This window comes from Antechinus flavipes, chromosome 1, assembly GCF_016432865.1.
Source record: "Antechinus flavipes isolate AdamAnt ecotype Samford, QLD, Australia chromosome 1, AdamAnt_v2, whole genome shotgun sequence".
Lineage (NCBI taxonomy): Eukaryota > Metazoa > Chordata > Mammalia > Dasyuromorphia > Dasyuridae > Antechinus > Antechinus flavipes.
In genome coordinates, this window is record NC_067398.1 from 165,429,287 (window position 1) to 165,454,232 (window position 24,946).

Genomic DNA, 24,946 nt, shown 5'->3' on the forward strand with positions numbered 1-24,946 from the left:
TCTCCACACAAATAAAGTCAGACTTAAATAATTGGAAAAATATTAAGTGCTCTTGGATCGGCCGAGCGAACATAATAAAGATGACAATACTCCCTAAACTAATCTATTTATTTAGTGCTATACCAATCAGACTTCCAAGAAAATATTTTATTGATCTAGAAAAAATAACAACAAAATTCATATGGAACAATAAAAAGAATCTCAAGGGAATAATGAAAAAAAAATCAAATGAAGGTGGCCTAGCTGTACCTGATCTAAAATTATATTATAAAGCAGCAGTCACCAAAACCATTTGGTATTGGCTAAGAAATAGATTAGTGGATCAGTGGAAAAGGCTAGGCTCACAAGACAGAATAGTCAATTATAGCAATCTAGTGTTTGACAAACCCAAAGCCCCTAACTTCTGGGAAAAGAATTCAATATTTGATAAAAACTGCTGGATAATTGGAAATTATATGGCAGAAATTAGGCATGGACCCACACTTAACACCATATACCAAGATAAGATCAAAATGGGTCTATGACCTAGGCATAAAGAACGAGACTATAAATAAATTAGAGGAACATAGAATAGTTTATCTCTCAGACTTGTGGAGGAGAAAGAAATTTGTGACCAAAGATGAACTAGAGACCATTACTGATCACAGAATAGAAAATTTCGATTACATCAAATTAAAAAGCCTTTGTACAAATAAAACTAATGCAAACAAGATTAGAAGGGAAGCAACAAACTGGGAAAACATTTTCACAGTTAAAGGTTCTGATAAAGGCCTCATTTCCAAAATATATAGAGAACTGACTCAAATTTATAAGAAATCAAGCCATTCTCCAATTGATAAATGGTCAAAGGATATGAACAGACAATTTTCAGAGGATGAGATTGAAACTATTACCACTCATATGAAAGAGTGTTCCAAATCATTATTGATCAGAGAAATGCAAATTAAGACAACTCTGAGATACCACTACACACCTGTCAGATTGGCTAAGATGACAGGAAAAAATAATGATGAATGTTGGAGGGGATGCGGGAAAACTGGGACACTAATGCATTGTTGGTGGAGTTGTGAACGAATCCAACCATTCTGGAGAGCAATCTGGAATTATGCCCAAAAAATTATCAAAATGTGCATATCCTTTGATCCAGCAGTGTTTCTATTGGGCTTATATCCCAAAGAAATACTAAAGAAGGGAAAGGGACCTGTATGTGCCAAAATGTTTGTAGCAGCCCTGTTTGTAGTGGCTAGAAACTGGAAAATGAATGGATGCCCATCAATTGGAGAATGGCTGGGTAAATTGTGGTATATGAATGTTATGGAATATTATTGTTCCGTAAGAAATGACCAGCAGGATGAATACAGAGAGGCTTGGAGAGACCTTCATGAACTGATGCTAAGTGAAATGAGCAGAACCAGGAGATCATTATACACTTCGACAACGATATTGTATGAGGACATATTTTGATGGAAGTGGATTTCTTTGACAAAGAGACCTGAGTTTCAATTGATAAATGACGGACAAAAGCAGCTACACCCAAAGAAAGAACACTGGGAAACGAATGTGAACTATCTACATTTTTGTTTTTCTTCCCGGATTATTTATACCTTCTGAATCCAATTCTCCCTATGCAACAAGAGAACTGTTCGGTTCTGCAAACATATATTGTATCTAGGATATACTGCAACATATCCAACATATAAAGGACTGCTTGCCATCTAGGGGAGGGGGTGGAGGGAGGGAGGGGAAAAAAATCGGAACAGAAATGAGTGTCAATATAATGTAATTATTAAATAAAAAAACTTAAAAAAAAAAAAATAAAATGTTCAAATGGATATTATTCCATGTGATATAGAATGTAACTCTTTCATTCCTGGCCTTCCTGTGATATATGTGTGTGTGTGTGTGTGTGTGTGTATATATATATATAAAATTTTTAATTTCTGCAATAAACAAGTACTTCTATAAAATAGTATAATAGATGATTGCACATGAAAATGCAAATGTTATATACAACTTACTATTCCTTTTAAATATATAATAGTAATTATATAAATTTCTTTTTTCTCCTTCACTGCTCATTCCCCACCAAGATATAGCTATCAGACACAAATATATGTGTATATGTGTGTGTGTGCATATATATATATAATAATTGGGTTTTGGATTTTTAAAAAAATTTGTTTTTTTCCTGTGTGGGTAGCTAAGCCATTTTTGGGGTGATCCTGAATTTCATTCAGGAGACACTGCTAAGGTTAAAAAGAGGAAATAGGATTATATCCACCTACAGTTAAATCTGTTAAGTCCTAATAAACTACTAGGTTGAAAAAAAAATCATCGGTTCTGCACACATATACTGTATCTAGGATATATTGTAACCTATTCAACATGTAAAGGACTGCTTGCCATCTGGGGAAGGGGGTAGAGGGAGGGAGGGGAAAAATCGGAACAGAAGTGAGTGCAAGGGATAATGCTGTAAAAAATTACCCTAGCATGGGTTCTGTCAATAAAAGTTATTTAAAAAAAAAAAAAAGAAGAAAAATCATCTTGGTCATAAGTCTTTAACATTAGGTTTATGGACGCCTATGTAGTCTATAGATAGATTTTAAGGGGAAAATTAAATTATCATTTCAATATAATTGTTTTCCTTTTAAATTTTTATATTTTATTTTTTCCAATTTTATATATAAAGATAGTTTTCAGCATTCATTTTTCTAAGATTTTGAATTCCAAATTTTTCCCCTCCTCCCCCAAGACAGTGAGCAATCTGATATAGCTTATTGTATATTTTGTTTTATGCATTTAAAAATATTATTCTTAGAAGGAGTCCATAGACTTCACAAAAAAAGTTTGGTTATCTCTGATCTAAATCAAGGGCAGAGTATTAGAAAGGAAATATTTGAGTAGGTTTTTTTTTTTTTTTTTTTTTTTTTTTTTGCTGAGGCAGTTGGGGTTAAGTGACTTACCCGGGATCACACAGCTAGGAAGTGTTAAGTATATGAGATCAGATTTGAACTCAGGTCTTCCTGACTTCAGGGCAGGTATTCTATTCACTGTGCCATCTCGCTGCCTCTTCAGAGTAGTTTTAAACATTAAAATTCTCTTTTCTTTATAAATCACATATTTAGATTATTCTAAGTGCCTCAATGTGAACTCTGTCTTAACAGGTAGTATCTGTGTTAGAGTGTGGAGTAAGGTGGTGAAAATCCCCTTGAATTAAAATAGTTCCAAAAATTCATCATCTTCAATATAAAACTTTTACCTTGAAAAATAAAACTGCTTTATTTAAATCTTCTACCACCTAATAGGGAAATTTTCAGTTTCATTCATATGGTTTATAAAAAATGTGACCAATAAAAAATATAAACAATGGCTGAACCATTTATCTTAAGATTCTGTTATTGGGTATCACAGTAGTCAAATTCTCTGGTGAAATTATCTCCAGCCATTTAAGATTGTGTGTTATTGGAGAGTTTTTCATCTGAAAAATTGGAATAATTTCCATACAATGAATCAGTTCTAGGGTTGAATAATTAGAACACATCCATATTGTTCATAGCAACAGTAATGTACATTTATTTAATGCTCTATGCTTTATAATACCCTTTCACAACTCTTCTCTCATTTAATCCCTACTATAATACTTAGTAATGAGCTTGGTTTTCTTCATAATGCCAAATTCACTTATCCTTCTGATCCAATCAACTCCATGTTGTCAATTCCATCTTCCATTGTCAATGCCGCTATCCCAAGCCCTCCTTCTTTCTCTTTGCCTAAAATTACCTTTGCTTCCCGTATATTCTCTTTCCCCATAGACAATTCCACATTCTGCTGACAGAATCATGGTCCTAAAGAACTCAAGTTGCTCTCTTGCTCAAAAAACCCTCAATGACTCCCTATTACACAGCAGAATCAAGTCCATACTATAGAAGGTTGTCCTTCCATTCTCCGACCAAAACCATCTTTCTCCTTTCACCTGCCCCCTTGTTCTCCCTTTGAATGTTATGTTCTAATTGAACTGGACTGTTCATCACCCCCAAACATAACCAGTGCCTTTCTGCCTTTACCTTAGAACACCTTCTTCTCTAGCCTGAGATCCTCCCCCCAGCCCCACCACTATTTCTACTTGTCCTTGTCCTCCTTGGCATTTGATACGTGGTCCCAGTGCCACCTGCCCTATTAATCTTTCCCTGATTCTCCTATCCAGAAGTTCTCTCTCCCTCTTCTGTGCACTCATGACATTCTTTTCTTCTCTTCCAGTGATAAACATTGCATTTTGACTCACTGTGGCTTGCTCCTTTCTATAACTAACTGCAAGTTCCCTGAGGAGAGGTGGAGATCTTATTTTGATGATTTTTAAAAATCCTCACAAAACCAAGAATATAGTAATCATTTAATAAATGTTTGTTGACTAGAATAATGCCTTAGAGGATTTATGCCATCTCTTAGGAAATGACTGTGGTTTATGGCATAGCCTTGGCAAGATAATCTCATTTATCTTACTTGTTCTCTTCCCTAGCTCTGAATCAGCAGTGCCTGGAGTCTGTTGCAATGCTTGATATAAAACAACAGAAGCTTGTTCAGGAAAACATGAGCCTTAAAGGTGACCCTACGGAGGTTACAAGTCTGGAAGTAAGTGTGTACGAATTTTGAAAAGCATGGTGTTTGAGAGAGAGAAAAATCTTTTCCTCTTTTTCTTCTATTTCCTTTAGATTTAAAATGGAAAAAAAAAAAAAGAACAAAGGGACAGCTAAATGTTGCACTTGAGTTCAAACCCAGTCTCACTTAACACTTCCTATCTGTGTGACCCTGAGCAAGTCACTTAACCCTAATTGCCTTACCTTCCCCTCAAAATAAAAAAAATAAAATGCAGTGGCACAACATAACCAATATGGAAGTATGTTTTTCATAAATACACATGTATAACCTATATCTAAATCCTTGTCCTTTCAATGAGGGAAGAAAGGAGAGAGGGAAGGAGAGAATTGGGAATTCAAAACTTTAAAAAGCAAATGTTAAAAATTGTTTTTACACGTAATCAGGAGAAAAATAAAATATTAAACAAACATTAAAAATAAACAATAAACATAAAAAATAAAATATTAACTAAACATTAAATAACAATAAAATTAAAGAAAAATATTAACAAAACAAAACAAAACAGTGGCAGTCTGGCTTCTCATATCACCTTTGTTTTATCCTGGATAGATCTTGCTTGCCCATAATTATTTGCATATTGGCTTCTTAGTTAGCTCTTCAGTGAGGTTTTTCAAAGTAGATACTGGGTTGTTTTTTTAATTTTGTTTTGTTTTGTTTTTGCCTTTCTTTGTATCCCTAGCACTTAATACAATTTCTGGCATATTTAGGCACTTAATAAATGTTTCTTGATTTGACTTTAGTCTCTTCACACCTGGGGTAAGAGAGCAATCTTGCTTGGTTAGATCGGACAAAAATTTTCTGCTTCAATGATTCTGTTGACTGTGTTGTAGTTTTGTTTTTTTTTAATGGGTGTTATAGCACTATGATTTGGAGTGTCAGGCTTCCCTGCAAATTCCAGAACAAAAGTTATTAATATATAATATAATATTATGTGAATTCTTAACAAAAAAAGTTGTGTGTGTTTTTTGGCAAAAAATTGTTGTTAAGAAGTTAAAAGGATAATAGAATTTTGGGAAAAGGATAATAGAATCCTGGTTCTCTATCTTTACATGCACACACATACATACATGTGCATGCACACACACATATGTAAAATGAATATATGTGTGTGTTGAGAGTTTACTGTGATATGGATGCTATGCATGCATCACACACCCTATGTCATTGGTCTTCTTTGAAAATGAAGAGCAACCAACAATATATGTATGTATATACACATATGTATACACATAAATGGTATATTTATCATTAATATATATCAATATATTATTTATTAATTAATACACAATAATTATATATAAAAATATAATTATGCCCATACAATAATGCTCTTATTATCCCATCCTCAATATATCAGGAACATGTAAAACTTAGAAGAGAATGGTGACATTATTTGAATGGTTGAAAAATAGCAATAAGAAAAATGAAAGAAGTTAGATTTAAGAAAAGACTAAAAGAGTGATATCTTAATTCTTATACAGAAAGGGAGACTCTAATGGACAAGTAGCTCAAGTACCTAGAACCCTACTCTTAATGAAAGGGGACATGGATAATTTCAGCACAGTGACTAATCCAAAAAAACTTTTCTATTCATATTTAAAAATTTTTATGTGATTGAGATTTTGTAGTCAGTTATATTTTGTACAGTAAATATTTAAAATTAAATTTTTGTCCCTTTGTTCTCCTTTTGCATGTTCTGTTCTAATTGAACTGGACTATTCACTATCCCCTGAACATGACCAATATCTTTCTTAGTACACACATTTTGATAATTCAAGGTAGAATGGATATAGTTGAAGTATCAGAGAAAAACCAGAGAAAAACACAAAGAAATTAATAGATGACAAATTGAAAACTAAAAGCATAATTAGACCACATTCCTTCTGAAGATAAGTAGGTTGTTGTTGTTGTCAGTATTTGAAGACATTGATATGGAAAAGAGGGGAGATAGGTTTGATTTTATTATGTTCCAAGTAAATAAGATTCCCCCCCCCCAGTTGTTAATTCTCCTTGATATCATGGAATCTTGTGTATGATTTATGTCTTTCCCTTTTCAGTTTCTTTAAATAATAATTGTGAATGATGTGCTACAAATGACATTTAGTGACTGGGTGCTTTTGAATTCATAGCTGGCAGTACTTGGGGCTTGCATCTGTAACCATCCTGGAGGACAACCTTGTTCCTGTGCTAAGACAGCTGCAGCTGCTAGAAAACAGCTTCTTCAGCAGAAGCAAGAGGTAACTCTTGATTTGGTCAAATGATTTTAACTGTTAACTGTGCCTTATTTCTCCATTTTAAGACATTGGGATTAATGGAAAAGTCAAATTTGTAATGACTTTTTTCATGATGACAAATGTTAACTGCTGAGATTTAATTGGTTCTCAGCCAGTATGATTGACTAACATATTGGCTGTTGCTTCATTAGAATTTTTTAAAAATTGACCCTATAATTTCCTTGGGGCTGCTCGGTTATGCATGGGTACAATAATGGGCCTGAAGTTAGTAAAAGCTGAATTCAAATCCTACCTCGGAGATTCACTAGTTATGCGATTCTGGGCAAATCACTTAATCCCATTTGCCTCAGTTTCCTCATTGGTAAAATGAGCTGGAGAAGGAAATGGCAAATACTCATATTTTTGCCAAGAAAATCCCAAAACAATTCACAAAGAATCAGGCATGACTGAAATGATTCTACAACAAAAATGATTTCACTAGTATAGAAAACTAACAGGGAGAGGAATCTTCCTCTACTAATATCGATTGGCACCTTAGAGAAATCCACAGGTCTCTTTATCATCTTCATCATTTTTGACCTTTGTTTCTGACATTGTGGACTATCTCTTTGTGAACACCCTCTTTTCCTTTGGTTTATATGTTATAACTATCATAGAATTATAGATTTGGAGTGGGAAGTTTTAGAGACCACCAAGCACACCCTCTCCATTTTACAGATCAGAAAATGGAGGCAGTTGCCCCAAATTCCATAGTGTCCGAGGCAGGATTTACCTCATTTCAAATCTAGTGCATTATCTATTACCCCAAACTTCTTAAATTATGGCTTTTCTACCTTTGGAGCATTTTTTGGTCTCTTTTGCCAAAATGTCATCTTCCTAACAAACTGTAAACATTCAAGGCTCTATCTTTTCCATTCTTCTCTTTTTTCCTGTATCCATATATTTGGTTATCTAATTTTAGTTATTATTTAGTTATCATCTTTATGTAAATGACTCCTCACTCCATATCTCCCCTAGTCACCCACATGTTTAGCTTTACAGCTATTTTTTATTTTACTTTCTTCCTCTCTCTTCATATCCAGCTAAGTAACAAATCCTGTTGTTTTTACTTCCATCACATTTCTCCCCCTCATTACTGGTGCCTAAACACTAGTTCAGGTCCAATCACTGATTACCAGTTTCTTAACTGGTTTTCCTACCTATAGTCTTCTCTCAAATCCACCTTCTATTCAGTTGCCAAAATAAACTGTCCTAAGGCCCAGATCTGACTCTGTCTCTTCTCTGTGCAAAAATTATCGCTGGTTCCCCTGTTGTCTCTACGAAAAAGTATAAATGCTTTAATTATACTATCTTCACAGTAGGACTACTACTAGCCACATTAGTAATATGACTGCTGTTACTACTACTATTACTACTTCTAGTAAGTAATAGTCTACTACTATTTTATCCTATATAAGCTGTACAAGTCTAGAAATTCTTTATTTTGCTTCCCTTTATATACTCTTCATTCAGTCAAACTGGATTACCTGTTTTTAGTATTCAGCATTTCACCTTCCATCTTTCTATTTTTCACAAGCTATTCCAAAAATTTTGGGGTTTATCAAACACTATGGTACTGTTTTGGTGAGTTTCTATATATGATGTAGCTAATCCATTCTATCATTTTACTCCCTTTTTGTTTCTAGTCAGTACTATTAGTTTTGATGATCACTAGTTTGAAACCTGGTACTACTGGGCCCCATCAAAGGTGGTATTTAAATTCAGGTCTTCCTGACCTTAAAACTAGAACTGATAGGGGTGTGTGTATGTGTGTGTGTGTGTATGCATGTGTGTATTTGAGTGATATTTGTATATTTATGTTTTTATATATGTGTTGTGTATTTGAGTGATATTTATATATTTATGTTTCTATATATGTGTATAAGCATATATACATGTGTATTTCAGTGATATTTGTATATGTTTCTTTGTAAGTATTTGAAAAGGTATATATGTGTGTATTTCAGTGATATTTATATATTTGTTTTTCTGTATATGTGTGTGTAAGAGTATATACCTGTATTTCAGTGGTATTTGTATATTTATGTTTCTATGTATGTGTTTGTAAGGATATATATATATATGTGTGTGTGTGTATTTCAATGATATTTGTATATTTGTTTCTGTATATGTGTATGTGTGTAAGGGTATATAAATGTGTGTATTTCAGTGATATTTATATATTTATGTTTCTGTATGTGTGTGTGTGTGCATATATGGTAGCAAGATGGCACAATGCATAAAGACTAGAATTAGGAAGACTCATCTCCCTAAGTTTATATCTGTTTCAGAAACTTACTAATTGTGTGACTCTGGGCAAGTCACTTCACCCTGTCTGCCTCAGTTTCCTCATCTGTAAAATTACCTGGAGAAAGAATTGGCCCACCACTCCAGTATCTTTGCCAAGAAAACTCCAAATGGAGTCATGAGCAATTGTACATGACTGAAATGACTAAACAACAACCTATGTATATATATATGTGTATATCTCAGTATTATTTGCATGTATGTCTATATGTTTGTATTGTGTATGTGCATACATGCATGCATATGTGTGAACATGTTGCCCCATTAGAATGTTAGTTCTTTGGGACCAGAGATTGCTTTTCCTTTATCCTTGTATCCCTAGCACTTAGCACATAGTTTCTGATGTCATTTAGTTAATAAGTATAATAAATACTTATTGACTGACTGATTGACATAAAGCTTTGATAATGACATATTCACAGAGTACATACACAAGGCTAGTTAATCCAGGGTTCATGGAATTACAAAATTTGAGATTTGAAAGGGACTTCAGTGACTGTCTAGTCCAACTGATATATGAAAGTAATCCCCCTATAACAGGTTAGAAAAGTGGTTGTTTGTATGAAGATTTCTGGGGAGGGGAACACTACTACCTCTCTAGGCAACTCTTTTTAAAAAAAATTTAATTTTTAGAAATTTTTACTAACATCAAGCTTAGACTGACTTCAGTATTCCCTGATTTTATTCTGCATGTTGTCTGTCTTGAATTGTGGCACCTAGAACAAAACAAGATACTCCAAATGGGGTCTGAGTACCAGGAGATTATTGCCTTCATATTCCTGAAAGCTTGTCCTTTTAGTGTAATTAATTAATTCATGTTCTTAATCACAGTTATTTTAGCTACTATATCATTTTGAGTTTGCAGTCCTCGAAACATTATTGGAAAGATTTTTGAGAGGAAGAGTAGCATATGATTAATTAATATTAGAAATATAAACTCTATTTTCCCCATGCATTAATACAATTAATTTTGAGGTCAAAAGAGATAGTTTTCATGTCAAAGAGAAATATGATTTAGAGAAGGGAGTGAATGATAAAACTTAAGAAGATAAAAGTGACTTATCAACACACAGAAAAATGCAATGGAGTGCTGAAACCTCTCAGACAGCATGGTGCCAAAGTTAACTAGCACAGATAAAGCTGGGACGTTTATAATTATGATAAGCATCATTATTGAACTGAACATACCTGACATGATTTTAGAGCAAGGTACTGAAAGACAAGGGCTTAAAACCAATGGGAATGTGTTTAGGACACAGCAAAATAAAAATGAAAAGTCTCAGAGTATATTGTTGAATGATTCCTTCAGGATCTTAAATCAATAGAAATATTTAAAATGTTATACAATATAAGCTTTTTAAGTCAAGTTTTTGTGTTTTAATGGGAAAGGCTGTATTTTTTTTTAAAAAAGAGAACTCTAGACCTTGCCTTTGGCAGTCGGGTGGTGCAGTGGATAGAGGACCAGGCCTGGAGTCAGGTAGACTCGTCTTCTTGAGTTTGTGGCCTCACACATTTACTGGTTGTCTGAACCGGGACAAGGCACTTAACCTTATTTACCTCAGTTTCTTCATCTATAAAATGAGCTGAAGAAGGAAATGGCAAACCACTTCAGTAGTTTTGTCAACAAAACCCCAAATGGGTCAGAAAGAGTTGAACATGATTGAAATAACTGAAGGATAAAAAATCTTGGATAAGTTACTTTCTATGGAAGTAGACTCATTTAGAGGCATGTTAAATGTATGTTATAAAGACTTATTATTATCATTATTTTACTTGAGTGTGTATGAAGAGTGTAAATCTTAGGGCAGCTTTAGTAGCTTAAAACTGCCCTAAAAACTTTTGAGACATTGTGTGTGTGTATATGTTTGTATGTGCATGCATATGATACCAGAAATGTTTAATGTCATGAAAGGTGTATGTCCCAAATAAGAAAAATATAATTTTTTTTTAAAAAAGCATTTCTGTTTGATGATGAGGCTCTCTACATGTTTCTAGTCACAACTGGCATTGGACTAATTTAACATTATTTGAAATAAATTAAAATATTTCCATTTATTTATTCTCTATTTAGAATTTTATTTTCCTCCAGTTGCAGATGAAAAAACTTTTAACATTTTAAAATTTTGAGTTCCAAATTAAATAAAAAATTTCTCAGAAAAATCCATTTTAAATATGAAAGACTGCTTTCACAGTCTGCTGTCAGGAATGGCCATCTTATTAAAACCAGTTACGATTTTCCCAGTGATGCTATATTGCTGTGAGTCAGAGAACATGAGGACCTCAAAAGAATTAAAATTAGAAACAATCCAAAGGGCCATGGAATGACACATAGTAGGCAAGAGCAGGCTGCAGTGTTCCAGCACTTATGACATACAGTAGTGATAATAAAAATTATGGCTAACATGCATGTGTTTTTTTATGATTTACAAAGCACTTGCTATATTTGGTTCTTTACAACAACCCTTTGAGGTAGGGACTAGAGATATTATTATCTTCAATTTACAGATGAGAAAACAGCATTTATAAATAGTGCTTGTAGTATAATAATACCTAGTAGTTATAATAGTGTTTTTAAGGCTTTGCAAAGTACTTTACATATGCTAACTTTTGACCCTCTCAACAATCCTGAGATGTGTGCTATGGTATCTTCATTTTACAGATGGAGAAACTAAGGCAAACAGAGATTAAATGACTTGCCTAATAGTAAATTTCTTGATATATTTGAACTCAGAATTTTCTGAATCAAAGTCCTGAGCTCTCTGCATCTAACTGCCTCAGAAACATAAAATGACTTGCTTATGCTTAGGTACTTAATATGTATGTGTCAGGAATGTTATAAAAAACAGATATTGCTTGACTCCAAATACTTAAACATTTTTTTTCAGCCACCTCTATAACTATAGACAAATGCTCAATCTCTCTGAACCTCAGTTTTCTCATCTGTAAAATCTGCATAATCTCTCATTTGCAGTTCAAATGAATTAAGCAAGTAAATAAATCCATTTGCAAACTTTAAAGTATATTTAAGTGCCAGTTAATATTAGTAACTAAATATATGGGGTAAAATGACATTAGAAAAGATGTTTAAGGCCACCATATGTGGGCTGTTTATATAGCAAGAATAAGAGACACTGGACAGCCAAAGAGTTCTCTCAATATTTACAATAAGGGTAAGAAAAAGGCCTCTATCCTATTGGCTAGAGCCTCTGTGAAGGATTTATAGGAGGATATTGACCACAATTAAATGGGAAGAGATGGTATGGAGAACTTTTTATCTTCATTAGTAGTTGGAATAAGCAAAATTGTGCTTACTAATCAGTTTATCTCAAAAGCCTTCAAATAACTTGGAAATAATCCCTGATTATCTATATATAAGCTATACTAGAAATCTGACTTAACTACAACTATCAAAATTATGAACCTGTCATTGACTATCAGTTACAGTTATTAAACCTTTCCTAACTGTATTACTCTAGGGGAAATCATTTAACCACTCTCTGCCTCAGTTTCCTCAGCTGTAAAACGAGACTAATAGTAGCATTTACCATACCAGATTATTGTGAGAGATCAAATGAAGTACTATTCCTAAGCACTTAGTTAAGTGAGCTGTCACATAAGTACTTAATAAATGCTTACTGAAACATTTACCCCTGAAGAAGATAGATCTTATTATTTTCATAATCAATTTAGTGGGGAGCTAGATGGCCAGAGGTAAAGACAGTGCTCTAGGTTACATGTGTTTCCTGTCCAAGAATCTCTCCATCCTCAATTCTACCTTAACCATCCCCCCATGTAAATTTTTTAAAATTTCTACTAAGATATCATCTTCCTCTGGATAGTGTTTATCAAAGTTTCCTCTTGCTAATCTTTCTGCTAAAAAAGATTTTAAATTGTTGGAACAGTATCAAATGAATGGAAAATACACATTTTCAGAATTTAGTCTTTTTGAACTTTGATTAATGAGGTTTTAGTTAAAATTCTGTTTACTTTTTAAATTTAAAAATTCTATAATATTTTATTTTCTAATTATACATAAAGATAGTTTTCAACATTAATTTTTGTAACATTTTGAGTTCTGCTATGCCCAAAGAACTATAAAACTGTGCATATCTTTTGCTCCAGCAGGGTCTCTACTGGGTCTGTATTCCAAGGAAATCATGAAAGAGGGAAAAGGACCCACATGTGCACAAATGTTTGTGGTAGCCCTTTTTGTAATGGCAAGGAAATGGAAATTGACTGAATGCCCATCAATTGGAGAGTGGCTGAATAAGTTATGTTATATGAATGTAATGGAATATTATTGTTCTATAAGAAATGATGAGCAGGATGACTTCAGAAAGGCCTGGAAAGATTTACATGAACTGATGCTAAGTGAAATGAGAAGAACCAAGAGAACATTGTATACAGTAGCAATATTATGTGATGATCAACTGTGATGGACTTGGTTTTTTCAACAATGAGATGGTTCAAGGCAATTCCAGTAGACCTGGGATGGAAAATGCCATCCACATCCAGAGAGAGATCTTTGGAAACTGAATGTGGATCAAAGCATAGTATTTTCGTCTTTGTTGTTGTTTGTTTGCTTTTTTTCCCCCCTTTCTCATGTTTTTTTTCCCCTTTTGACCATTTTTTTTTTTTGCAGCATGATGAATATGTAAATATATTTAGAAAAATTGCACATGTTGAACTTATAATGGATTGCTTGTAGTCTTGGAGAAGGAGGCAGGAGTGGAGGGAGGGAGAATAATTTGGAATATAAGATTTTGCAAAGGTGAATGTTGAAAACTATCTTTGTATGTATTTGAAAAAATAAACTATTATTAAAATAAAAAAAAGATTTTGAGTTCCAAATTTTTTTTCCTCCCTGCCTCTCTTAAACCTCCCCCTCACCAATACAGCAAGCAATCTGATATAGGTTATACATAAGCAATTATTTTAAGCATATTTACATATTAGTCATGATATAAAAGAAAAATCAAAGCAAAAAGGAAAAACCAAGAGAAAGCAAACAAAAACAAAAAGATATCTATTAGAATTGTCTTGGATCACTATATTGCTGAGAAAAGCCAAGTCTGTCATAGTTGATCACCACACAATTTTGTTGTTATTTTGTGCAATGTTCTTCTGATTCTGCTCACTTCATTCATTAGCTAAAGTTCTTTTGCTGATTTTCACTAATAAGTGCAGCCAAAATACTTAAGGGATTGTAAATCCTTGAGGGCTCAGGTGATAAAATTTTTGAATTTTTGCTTCTGCATACTTATTCTAAGGTTATAATGGAATTCCAGGTGAGAGGGCACATCTAGTGACTCATTAAACAATTAAAGCATTGAGCAGAGCCTCTTAAAAAACAGCAAGGAAAAGCAGTATATGTACAACATATGCAAAAGACACCACAAGTGAGTCTTTGAACCTTTCCCTTAGTAACAAGTGCTTTTTTTATTACAAAAAACTTAGTAACAAGTGCTTTTTTTTTTTTTATTAGAAAAAAGTAGAGTTTATAAAGAGCATGTTATTTCCACCCCATCACCCCTTTGTAGTTAGGCAAAATATTTCCAAATCCTCTACTAATCACTACCAGTAAAGAAACACAAATCATCCTTCATTCAGTTTACTTACTATAATTTTTCTTTCTGTTACAGTTAGAAATGTTAAGGAAGAGTAAAGAAGAAGCTTATATAATGGCAGATGCATTCAGGATTGCATTTGAGCAACAAATAATGAGAAGAAATGAGCAGACCCTGAGATTTATGCAATTTAATAAAATATGTAAAAAACCAACCAAATGGCTAAACTGGAAACACCTTAAGGATGATGGTAACTATAAATCAGCACAACATTGTGCAATTTTAAGGGTGTGTAATTCTAATAGAACACTAAGTATGATGATTTCAATTGTGCCCATTTATAATAAGGTTACAGAATATAATGTCTCACTCATAGTTTTCTGATTGACAAAACCATCCATGTTAAAAAAAATCAACAATAGGGCTATTGAAGGGCACAGCTGCAAATGAGACTTTGAGAATTATGAGGTCATTTCACAAATTTCCAACAGATTCTCTCCTGGTTATTTCATGTTCATAGGAATGAATACATTTAAAAGAAAATATAAAGCATTTGAAAGCATATAAAAGTATTAAAGGGAAGCCATCAGGAAAAAATAATAATTTGAATAATGGCAATGAAAAGCAAGTTGAAATGATGTTTTCAATAGTATGTTTTGCCTAACTCCTTTACGATGCTTCCTTTCTTTAGATCTCCCAATAAAAATTGCCAATGTTAGGGCTTCATTCTCTGGTACAATACTATATTGTGTTTGATTCTGAAGAAGTCATTAAATGTAGAATGACAGTTTTCAGTTAACCTCTCATTTTTCTCATCTGTAAAATTTAGATGATCCCTAAGATAGCTTACAACCCTAAATGTATGATGCTTTGTTACTGTCTTTTAAAATTCAGATTTCCTTCTTAAAATATCATGTTGATAATGTGAGGTTCATTCTTATATTCTTTATTTATTGTTTCATGTTCATTAAATATAATTTTAATTTGTTCAGTATTTTTATTTAAATGTAACTTTTGTTTATGAAACATAATTTTAGTGATAGCCTATATTTTTAAAAAGATTCTGAAGTTTAATTGGCATTTAAGAAGTAAGATTAAAACTAGAATTCTACCATTCTAGAATCCCAGGACTGCAAGAGATCTCAGAGATCCCATAGATTAAAAGGTCAACTACATGTTGGCTATATTGAAGAGTTCTTGTCATATGTAGGTTGATTCAGATAATTTTCAGGGTCCTGTCCAAATTTAAGACTCTTATTGTATGATTCATTGAGTAGAGCTACATTTCTGAGTAAGAATTTTAGTGAAATGCTCATCAGTCAAAATTCACTAGGTAGGATCTGAGTAAAAATATATTTGCATCCATTTGGTATTGTTTTAGTAGTTAAGTTGTCTTTAGTAAGAAAAAAATAGTGAAAAAATTAGCAAGAGGAAAGATATCCTGATATAGTAAATCCAAGGTATAGCTTAGGTACATCAATATACAGTTTCATTTGTCCCTCCCTTCCCCAATTTTTTAATGGTACTTTACAGTTGACAAAATACCCTTCCCCCCACTGAGGCAATTGGGCTTAAGTGACTTGCCCAGGGTCATACAGCCAGGAAGTCTTAAGTGTCTGAGGCCAAATTTGAACTCAGATCCTTTTGACTTCAGGGCTAGTGACAAAAAACCTTTTTCTTTTTTCTTTTTATTATTATTATTATTATTATTATTATTATTATTATTATTATTATTCTAGCTTTTTATTTACAAGATATGTGCATGGGTAATTTTTCAGCATTGACAATTGCAAAATCTTTTGTTTTAATTTTCCCCCTTCTTCCCCCCACCTCCTCACCCAGATGGCAGATAGATCAATACATGTTAAATATGTTAAAGTATAAGTTAAATACAATATGTATACATGTTCATATAGTTATTTTGCTGTACAAAAAGAATCAGACTTTGAAATAGTATACAATTAACCTGTGAAAGAAATCAAAAATTCAGGCAGACAAAAATAGAGGGATTGGGAATTCTATGTAATGGTTCTTAGTCATCTCTCAGAGTTCTTTCCTTGGGTGTAGCTGGTTCAATTCATTACTGCTCTATTGGAACTGATTTGGTTCATCTTATTGTTAGAAGAGGGCCAGGTCCATCAGAATTGATCATCATATAGTATTGTTGTTGAAGTATATAAGGATCTCCTGGCCCTGCTTTGTTCACTCGCATCAGTTTGTGTAAGTCTCTCCAGGCTTTTCTGAAATCATCCTGCTGGTCATTTCTTACAGAACAATATTATTCCATTTTATTCAGCCATTCTCCAATTGATGGGCATCCATTCAGTTTCCAGTTTCTGGCCACTACAAAGAGGGCTGCCCCAAACATTCTTGCACATACAGGTCCCTTTCCCTTCTTTAGTATCTCTTTGGGGTATAAGCCCGGTAGAAACACTGCTGGATCAAAGGGTATGCACAGTTTGATAACTTTTTGAGCATAGTTCCAAATTGCTCTCCAGAATGGTTGGATGAGTTCACAATTCCACCAACAATGTATCAATGTCCCAGTTTTCCCACATCCCCTCCAACATTCCACATCATCTTTCCCTGTCACTCTAGCCAATCTGACAGGTGTGTAGGTGTCTCAGAGTTGTCTTAATTTGCATTTCTCTGATTAATAATTACTTGGAGCATTTTTTCATATGGCTAGAAATAGATTCAATTGTCTCGTTTGAGAATTGTCTGTTCATCGAGATTATAAATAAATTAGAGGAACATAGGATAGTTTATCTCTCAGACTTGTGGAGGAGAAAGAAATTTGTGACCAAAGATGAACTAGAGACCATTACCAATCACAAAATAGAAAATTTTGATTATATCAAATTAAAAAGCCTTTGTACAAACAGAACGAATGCAAATAAGATTAGTAGGGAAGTAACAAACTGGGAAAACATCTTTACAATTAAAGGTTCTGATAAAGGCCTCATTTCCAAAATATATAGAGAACTGACTCAAATTTATAAAAAATCAAGCCATTCTCCAATTGATAAATGGTCAAAGGATATGAACAGACAATTTTCAGATGAAGAAATTGAAACTGATGCATTGTTGGTGGAGTTGTGAACGAATCCAGCCATTCTGGAGAGCGATCTGGAATTATGCCCAAAAAGTTATCAAACTGTGCATACCCTTTGATCCAGCAGTGTTTCTATTGGGCTTATACCCCAAAGAGATACTAAAAAAGGGAAGGGGACCTGTATGTGCCAAAATGTTTGTGGCAGCCCTGTTTGTAGTGGCTAGAAACTGGAAAATGAATGGATGCCCATCAATTGGAGAATGGCTGGGTAAATTGTGGTATATGAATGTTATGGAATATTATTGCTCTGTAAGGAATGACCAGCAGGATGAATACAGAGAGGCTTGGAGAGACCTACATGGACTGATGCTGAGTGAGATGAGCAGAACCAGGAGATCATTATACACTTTGACAACGATATTGTGTGAGGATGTATTCTGATGGAAGTGGATTTCTCTGACAAAGAGACGTAACTGAGTTTCATTGGAGAAATGATGGACAGAAACAGCTACACCCAAAGAAGGAATACTGGGAAATGAATGTGAACTATTTGCATTTTTGATTTTCTTCCCGAGTTATTTTTACCTTCTGAATCCAATTCTCCCTGTGCAACAAGAGAACTGTTTGGTTCTACATACATATATTGTGTCTAGGATATACTGCAACATATCTAACATATATAGGACTGCTTGCCATCCTGGGGGGGGGGGGAGGAGAGAGGGAGGGGAAAAAACGAAACATAAGTGATTGCAAGGGATAATGTCATGTAAAAATTATCCTGGCATGGATTCTGTCAATACAAAGTTATTATTAAATAAAATAAAATTAAAAAAAAAAAAGAGAATTGTCTGTTCATATCCTTTGACCATTTATTAATTGAAGAATGGCTTGATTTCTTATAAATTAGAGTCAATTCTCTATATATTTTGGAAATGAGGCCTTTATCAGAACCTTTGACTGCAAAAATGTTTTCCTAGTTTATTGTTTCCCTTCTAATCTTATCTGCATTAGTTTTATTTGTACAAAAACTTTTCAATTTGATATAATCAAAATTTTCTATTTTGTGATCAATAATGATCTCTAGTTCTTCTTTGGTCATAAATTCCTTCCTCTTCCACAGGTCTGAGAGGTAAAATATCCTGTGTTCTTCTAATTTATTTATAATCTCATTCTTTATGTCTAGGTCGTGAACCCATTTTGACCTTATCTTGGTGTATGATGTTAAGTGTGGGTCAATGCCTAGTTTCTGCCATGCTAATTTCCAATTTTCCCAGCAGCTTTTGTCAGTGAATTCTTATCCCAAAAGCTGGGGTCTTTGGGTTTGTCAAACACTAGATTATTAAATTTATTGACTATTTTGTCCTTTGAACCTAACCTATTCCACTGATCAACTAGTTTATTTCTTAGCCAATACCAAACGGTTTTGGTAACCGCTGCTTTATAATATAATTTTAGATTTGGTACAGCTAGACCACCTTCATTTGATTCAAAAAACCTTTTTCACAGCCCTATGAAATAGGTGGTACAAGTCTCTTTTCCTTGGTGAGAAAAAATAAGTAAACTTCAAGTTCTTGATAAATCTAAAAGTCACAGAATTTGGAAATAATCATATAGTGTTTCTCACAACTACAGCTTTTGTTTGATTTAGAAATGTATAAATTATGAAACATAAAGATTGGAAGATGAGTTATCACCTATTAGTTGTCAATAGGTTTTGTTTTAGGCAATGATGGAAATTAATAAAAATAAAAATTTAATGCCTCTCAGTTCATTTAGATAATTTACTGAAAAATTTTAAATAGATATAATATATCAAAAAAATTTTTTTTGCCAGTCCAAAAGTTTTTCTAATCTCTTCTGAATACCCGGGACATCAGCTTCATTTAATAGAAATGTTATTTCAACAGTTTAATGAAATTTAGTATGAATCTTATAGGGTTATACTCTTTATAATAGAAAGGTAACGTAATATGTGGGAAGGGGAACCTGGTTTTGGAGCTAGGAAAGCCAAGGGCAGTGAAAAACTGAATTGGTTCAAGAAGAGTTCAAGATAGCAAAAAGAGGAAATAATGGCTAGTACAGTGGAGATAACTTGGTGTGAACTGCAAGTTCAAGAAAGTAGAAGTCAAGGTGTAGATGAAGAGAGCAGGATTTGGTATAGGAAGGCAGAGGGAGAGATGGAAAGCTAATAAATCATGATCAGATAAGGGAATTTCAGCATTCCTAAACTTTGGAGGTGCATTTGTGGTTGATGACAAGAACACATTTATTACCATTTTTGTGTGTGGTTGAGGTTGGGTGGAAGTCATGAGGAACTAGAAGATTAGAGTGTTTGGGGGGTGTACATGTGTGTGTGTGTGTGTGTGTGTGAGAGAGAGAGAGAGAGAGAGAGAGAGAGAGAGAGAGAGAAAGAGAGAAAGAGGAGAGACAGAGACAAAGAGAAAGAGATAGGGAGAGGGAGAGGGGAAGAGGAGAGAGGGAGAACAGGGTGTGGAGAGGAAAGAAAGATTATGAGAATCAGATACTAAGTTCATGGAGGAAAGAAGGGGAATGTCACAGAGGTCTGTAAAAAAAGAGCAACCATGATATTGACTAATTGGTAGATTTGGATTATAGGAACCTCAAAGAGAGGTCACTGAGTGATGGTAGTTGGAAGAAAACCTGGAAGTGGTCATGTGGAATAGAAGACACAGAGCATATGGCTCAGATAAGGTATACAAGATGTTAAAGTCTTAGTTGAAGTATAAAGAAGTGCTTACAAAAGGCTAAATATCTATGAAATAAGAGAAAATTCTCTATTTGGAAAACCAGTTATAGAAAAAAGGATAAGGGGAAGGAAATTTTTCTTTCCCTTCTCCCCAACTAGTTATAGTATATTGCAGTATAATTAGTTGACAAAAAAGAAGACTTTGCACCCAGCCAGGAATAAGTACAGAATTTAGACAAGAGATAATTATATGAAATGTGACCTGTGTAGAGAAAGCCATTCCTGACTATTAGGAACTGAATTGTAGTGAGTAAAAAATCCAGGGATCTTAGCTGAGCAACCTGTCAAAGTAGAGATACTCCACCAACGGGGAATAATCTGAGTTTATGAGAAAGGAAAAGATGTTAGTGCTGCATTGCCTGATCAGGATATAAGGTGCTTGGTATCTGGTCTGCATGTGTTCTCTTCATGTGTATTACTCTTAATAATCAAGTTTTATGCATTTGCCTAGTTCTTTCCACTGATTCTGTGCTTAGTCATGGAAGAGTGTGACCAGGCTTGGTAATGGGGATGGGAGTAATGTTCTGTGACCATTGTTCTTACAGTGTTCTTTCAGTAAATGCTTTGAGTAATTGTTTCAGTTAGTTAACTTTTAAAGGCAATCAATCATACCAGTGGAGGTTTGTGAGCTATAGTACAGACCTATAGAGTACCTTGAATAAGTACTTTCAAATGCATATTGTTTGGCCCACAAGGGATATACTACAAAAACTTAACATCAATATAACCAACTGAGCTTGTTTAGTAACTTTAATTTTAGTGCATTAAGTATAACAGTTTTTCAGTTACTTCTTCCATGTCTTCACTGAGATTTTTCATTCATTCTTCTTTTCTAACTTTTATATGATTGTGGTTAATATGTGAAACAGTTATTTTTGGGGAGCAACTTTTACATCAACAAATCTTTGTAAATCTACAGAAAAAAACAAGAGTGGAAGGAAACAGAAGTTTTATCATTATTTTGTTAAAATTAATTTTTAAAATAAAGAATAGGATCTTTCTACTTTTATTTGGTATTTTAATTTTTAATTTTTTATTCATTTTAAACTTGAATATAAAATAAGAAGAAAATTTTTCATGTACAGAACAGAAAATAAATAGGATTCAATATAAAACAAATCATTTTAAACTATTTACTTTTTTTGAAACGTAATATTACACATTGTTTTCAAAGCTACTGTGCTTTCTTCTAAGTTTTCCTTTGTTCTCTGCTGTGCAATTTTTTTTTTTGTTTTTTTTCCTCCCTCCCTTCCTACCTTACCTCAAGAAAGCTACAACTATATGCAGTATTGCATTTATATATTCATGACATACATACATATACACACATATGTAAGACTATGCGATACATATTTCTATTTATCAGTTCTTTCTCTGGAGAATGGATACTATCTTTTTTTCATGGGTTCAAGTCTTTATTTTTTAACTAGGTCATCATTTCTTATATCACAGTAGTAGTCTATCACAATGCTCTGCCATAACTTGTTTAACCATTCTCCAAATAAAAGGCATCTATCATTTAGGTATAAGATGATATCTCAAAATTGTTTTAATTTGCCTTTCTCTAACAAATAATAATCTAGAGCATTTTTTATGTGACTACATATAGTTTAGATTTCTTTGTCGAAAAACTGTCTATATGCTTTGACCATTTGTCAATTGGGCAATGGTTGTATTCTTATAGATTTGACAAAGTTCTTTATATATTTGAGAACTGAGATCTTTTTTCTGAGAGAATGTCTATGAAAGTTTTTTCCTTTAGTTTTCTGCTTTCTTCTCTAATTTTGGCTACATTGATTTTATTTGTTCAAGAACTTTTTGGTTTAATATAATTGAAATTATTCATTTATACTACACAGTGCTCTCTATCTCGTTTCTTCATATGTTATTCTCCTTGAAAACAACATATTGTAGGATTCTGGCTTTTAATCCAGTCTGCTATCTGCTTTTCTCTATTATGGGAAAGTTCATCCCATTCACATTCACAGTTAAAATTACTAACTTTATTTCCCACCATCTTATTTTCCCCAAGTTATACTTTTCTCTTTTCTTTCCCCCTTTGCCTTCTCATCAGTAATTTGCTTCTGACCACCACTTCCCTTAATCTTTACTCCCCTTTTACAGCCCTCCCCCTTTCTTTTCTTTCCCTTTCTACTTCTGTTTTCTCTTCTATTACCTTCCCCTTTTTTTCCCCTTTCCCCTCCTACTTCCCTATAGAATGAGAAAAGTTTCTATATTAAACTAAATATGTCTGATATATTCTCTCTTTGAGCCAAATCTGATGAGATTAAAGTACACACAATGTTCATCCCTCTTCCTTTTTTCCCTCAACTGCAATAAATCTTTTTTTGTCTCTTCATGTGATATATTTTACCTTCCCCTTCCTCTTCTTCCAGTACAATCCCTTTTCCAGCTCTAGTTTCTTTTTCATATCATCATGGTAAAATCAAATTATACCTAAATCCTCTAAAGTATATCCCTAAAAAAGACACAGTTCTCAAGAATTAAACATGTCATCTTTTCATATAGAATGTAAACATTTTAGCCTTTTAAAAACACAGTTTTTTCCTTCCCTTTTTACATTTTTGTGCTTTTCATGAGTTCTCTATTTGAAGTTCTGGTTTGGTGAAATTCCCTATTTCATTGTAGGTCCATCTTTTTTCCTTGAAAGATAATGCTTAATTTTGCTGTATTGTTGATTCTTGGCTGCAGTCCAAGTTTCTTTGTCTTCTAGAATATCATATTCCAGGCCCCTTCGATCCTTTGAAGTGAAAGCTGCTAGTTCCTGAGTAATCCTGATTTGATACCTTGATATATTTGAATTGTTTCTTTCTGGCTATTTGCAGTATTTTCTCCTTGATCTGATAATTCTGCAATTTAGTTACAATATTCCTTGGAATTTTTATTTTGAGGTCTCTTAGGTGATTGTCCAGGCTCTTTTTTTTTTTTTTTTTTAATTATCATGGTTTTCAGATAGTCCAATAATTCTTAGATTGTCTCTCCTAGATCTATTTTCCAGATTAGTTGCTTTTCTGATGAGATATTTTACACTTTCTTCTATTTTTTCATTTTGTTGGTTTTGTTTGAGTGACTCTTATTGTCTCATTGAGTCATTCACTTTCATTTGTTCAATTCTAATTTTTAGTGAATTATTTTTTTCAACTAGCTTTTTTATCTTCTTTTACATTTGGTTAATTGAACTTTTAAGTTAGTTGTTTTGTTCATTGATTTTTTCCCCCCATTTCACAAATTCTGTTTTTCAAGGAGTAATTTTCTTCAGACAATTTCTGTGTTTTCTTTTCCAGAGCTCTCATTTCTTTTCCACATTTTTCTTCTAATTCTCCTTTAAGATCTTTTTGAATTCTTCCCAGAGAACCTTATGAGATGGAGACTCACTTATATCACCTTTTGAGGCTTCTTCTGAATACAGGATTTGAGGTCTCTTCTTCCCTGTCTCCATAAAAGCTATCTCTGGTCACAGCTCTTTTTGCCTTTTTACTTATTTTTAAAGGTTGAGGTCTGCTCTTAGGGTAAAGGGGAGATTGTCCCAAGCTTCCTCTACAGTGACAGTGGCTTCACACTGCTCTGGGGTAGTGTTATCGGCTTCCTTTTTGTGCTGGGTGGATGTGGCCAAATCCCACCTGTTATGCTGGGCTTCAAGGGCTCACTATTTGCCTTCTGTAGTTGTGTTGGTCTCACAACTAGTCTGCTGATCCACTGGCTTGTGAACCAGGACAGAATAGGAAATGTACTGTATTTTGGCAACAAGCACCCCACTAGATTCCCTATTGCACAGAAGCCTCTCAACTCTTGGTCTCTCTGCACTGTGTTGCTCTGTACTGCACTGTGCTGGGCTGCAAACTTTCCCCTGCCCAATTGAGACAGATCTTTCCTGAAGGTCTTCCAAAATATCTTCTCCTGGAAATTTGTTATACTTCAAATATTTGTTGGCTCCGTCACTCCAAAACCTTTTCAGAGGCTTGATCTGGTATTTATCTGAGGGAAGCCAAGAAGAGCTCAGACCAAAGACCTGTCTACTCTTCCCCCATCTTGGCTCCACCACCCCATATTTTATTCTTTATTTTGTTTTTATTCTTTGAAATTGTTCAATTTAAAACAACATTTTATTTTAAAAGAAAACACTTTTTAAAATATCAAAATGTAAAATATTAAATTACCAAATCGCTTCATTTCTACTAAATGTGGTATGAAACTATGTCCCCTAATAAAGTTACTTTATATCCTCTTCTTACTAGAAAATTTATATTGAATAACTTTTTTCTTTTTTTTTTAATTATAACTTTTTATTCACAGAACCCAT

General features: G+C 33.5%; 1 protein-coding gene across 5 annotated transcripts in view; it reads left to right on the forward strand.

The window, feature by feature from the left end:
• The window catches only part of CCDC125 (coiled-coil domain containing 125), an 80,181-nt gene that overhangs the window by 38,952 nt on the left and 16,283 nt on the right, over positions 1 to 24,946 (forward strand). For all 5 annotated transcript variants that reach the window (XM_051992700.1, XM_051992690.1, XM_051992663.1 and 2 more), the window contains 3 exons: positions 4,517 to 4,629; positions 6,786 to 6,893; positions 14,879 to 15,053. In XM_051992700.1, coding sequence (XP_051848660.1) covers positions 4,517 to 4,629; positions 6,786 to 6,893; positions 14,879 to 15,053 — 396 coding nt within the window. The remainder of the gene's footprint in view (positions 1 to 4,516; positions 4,630 to 6,785; positions 6,894 to 14,878; positions 15,054 to 24,946) is intronic.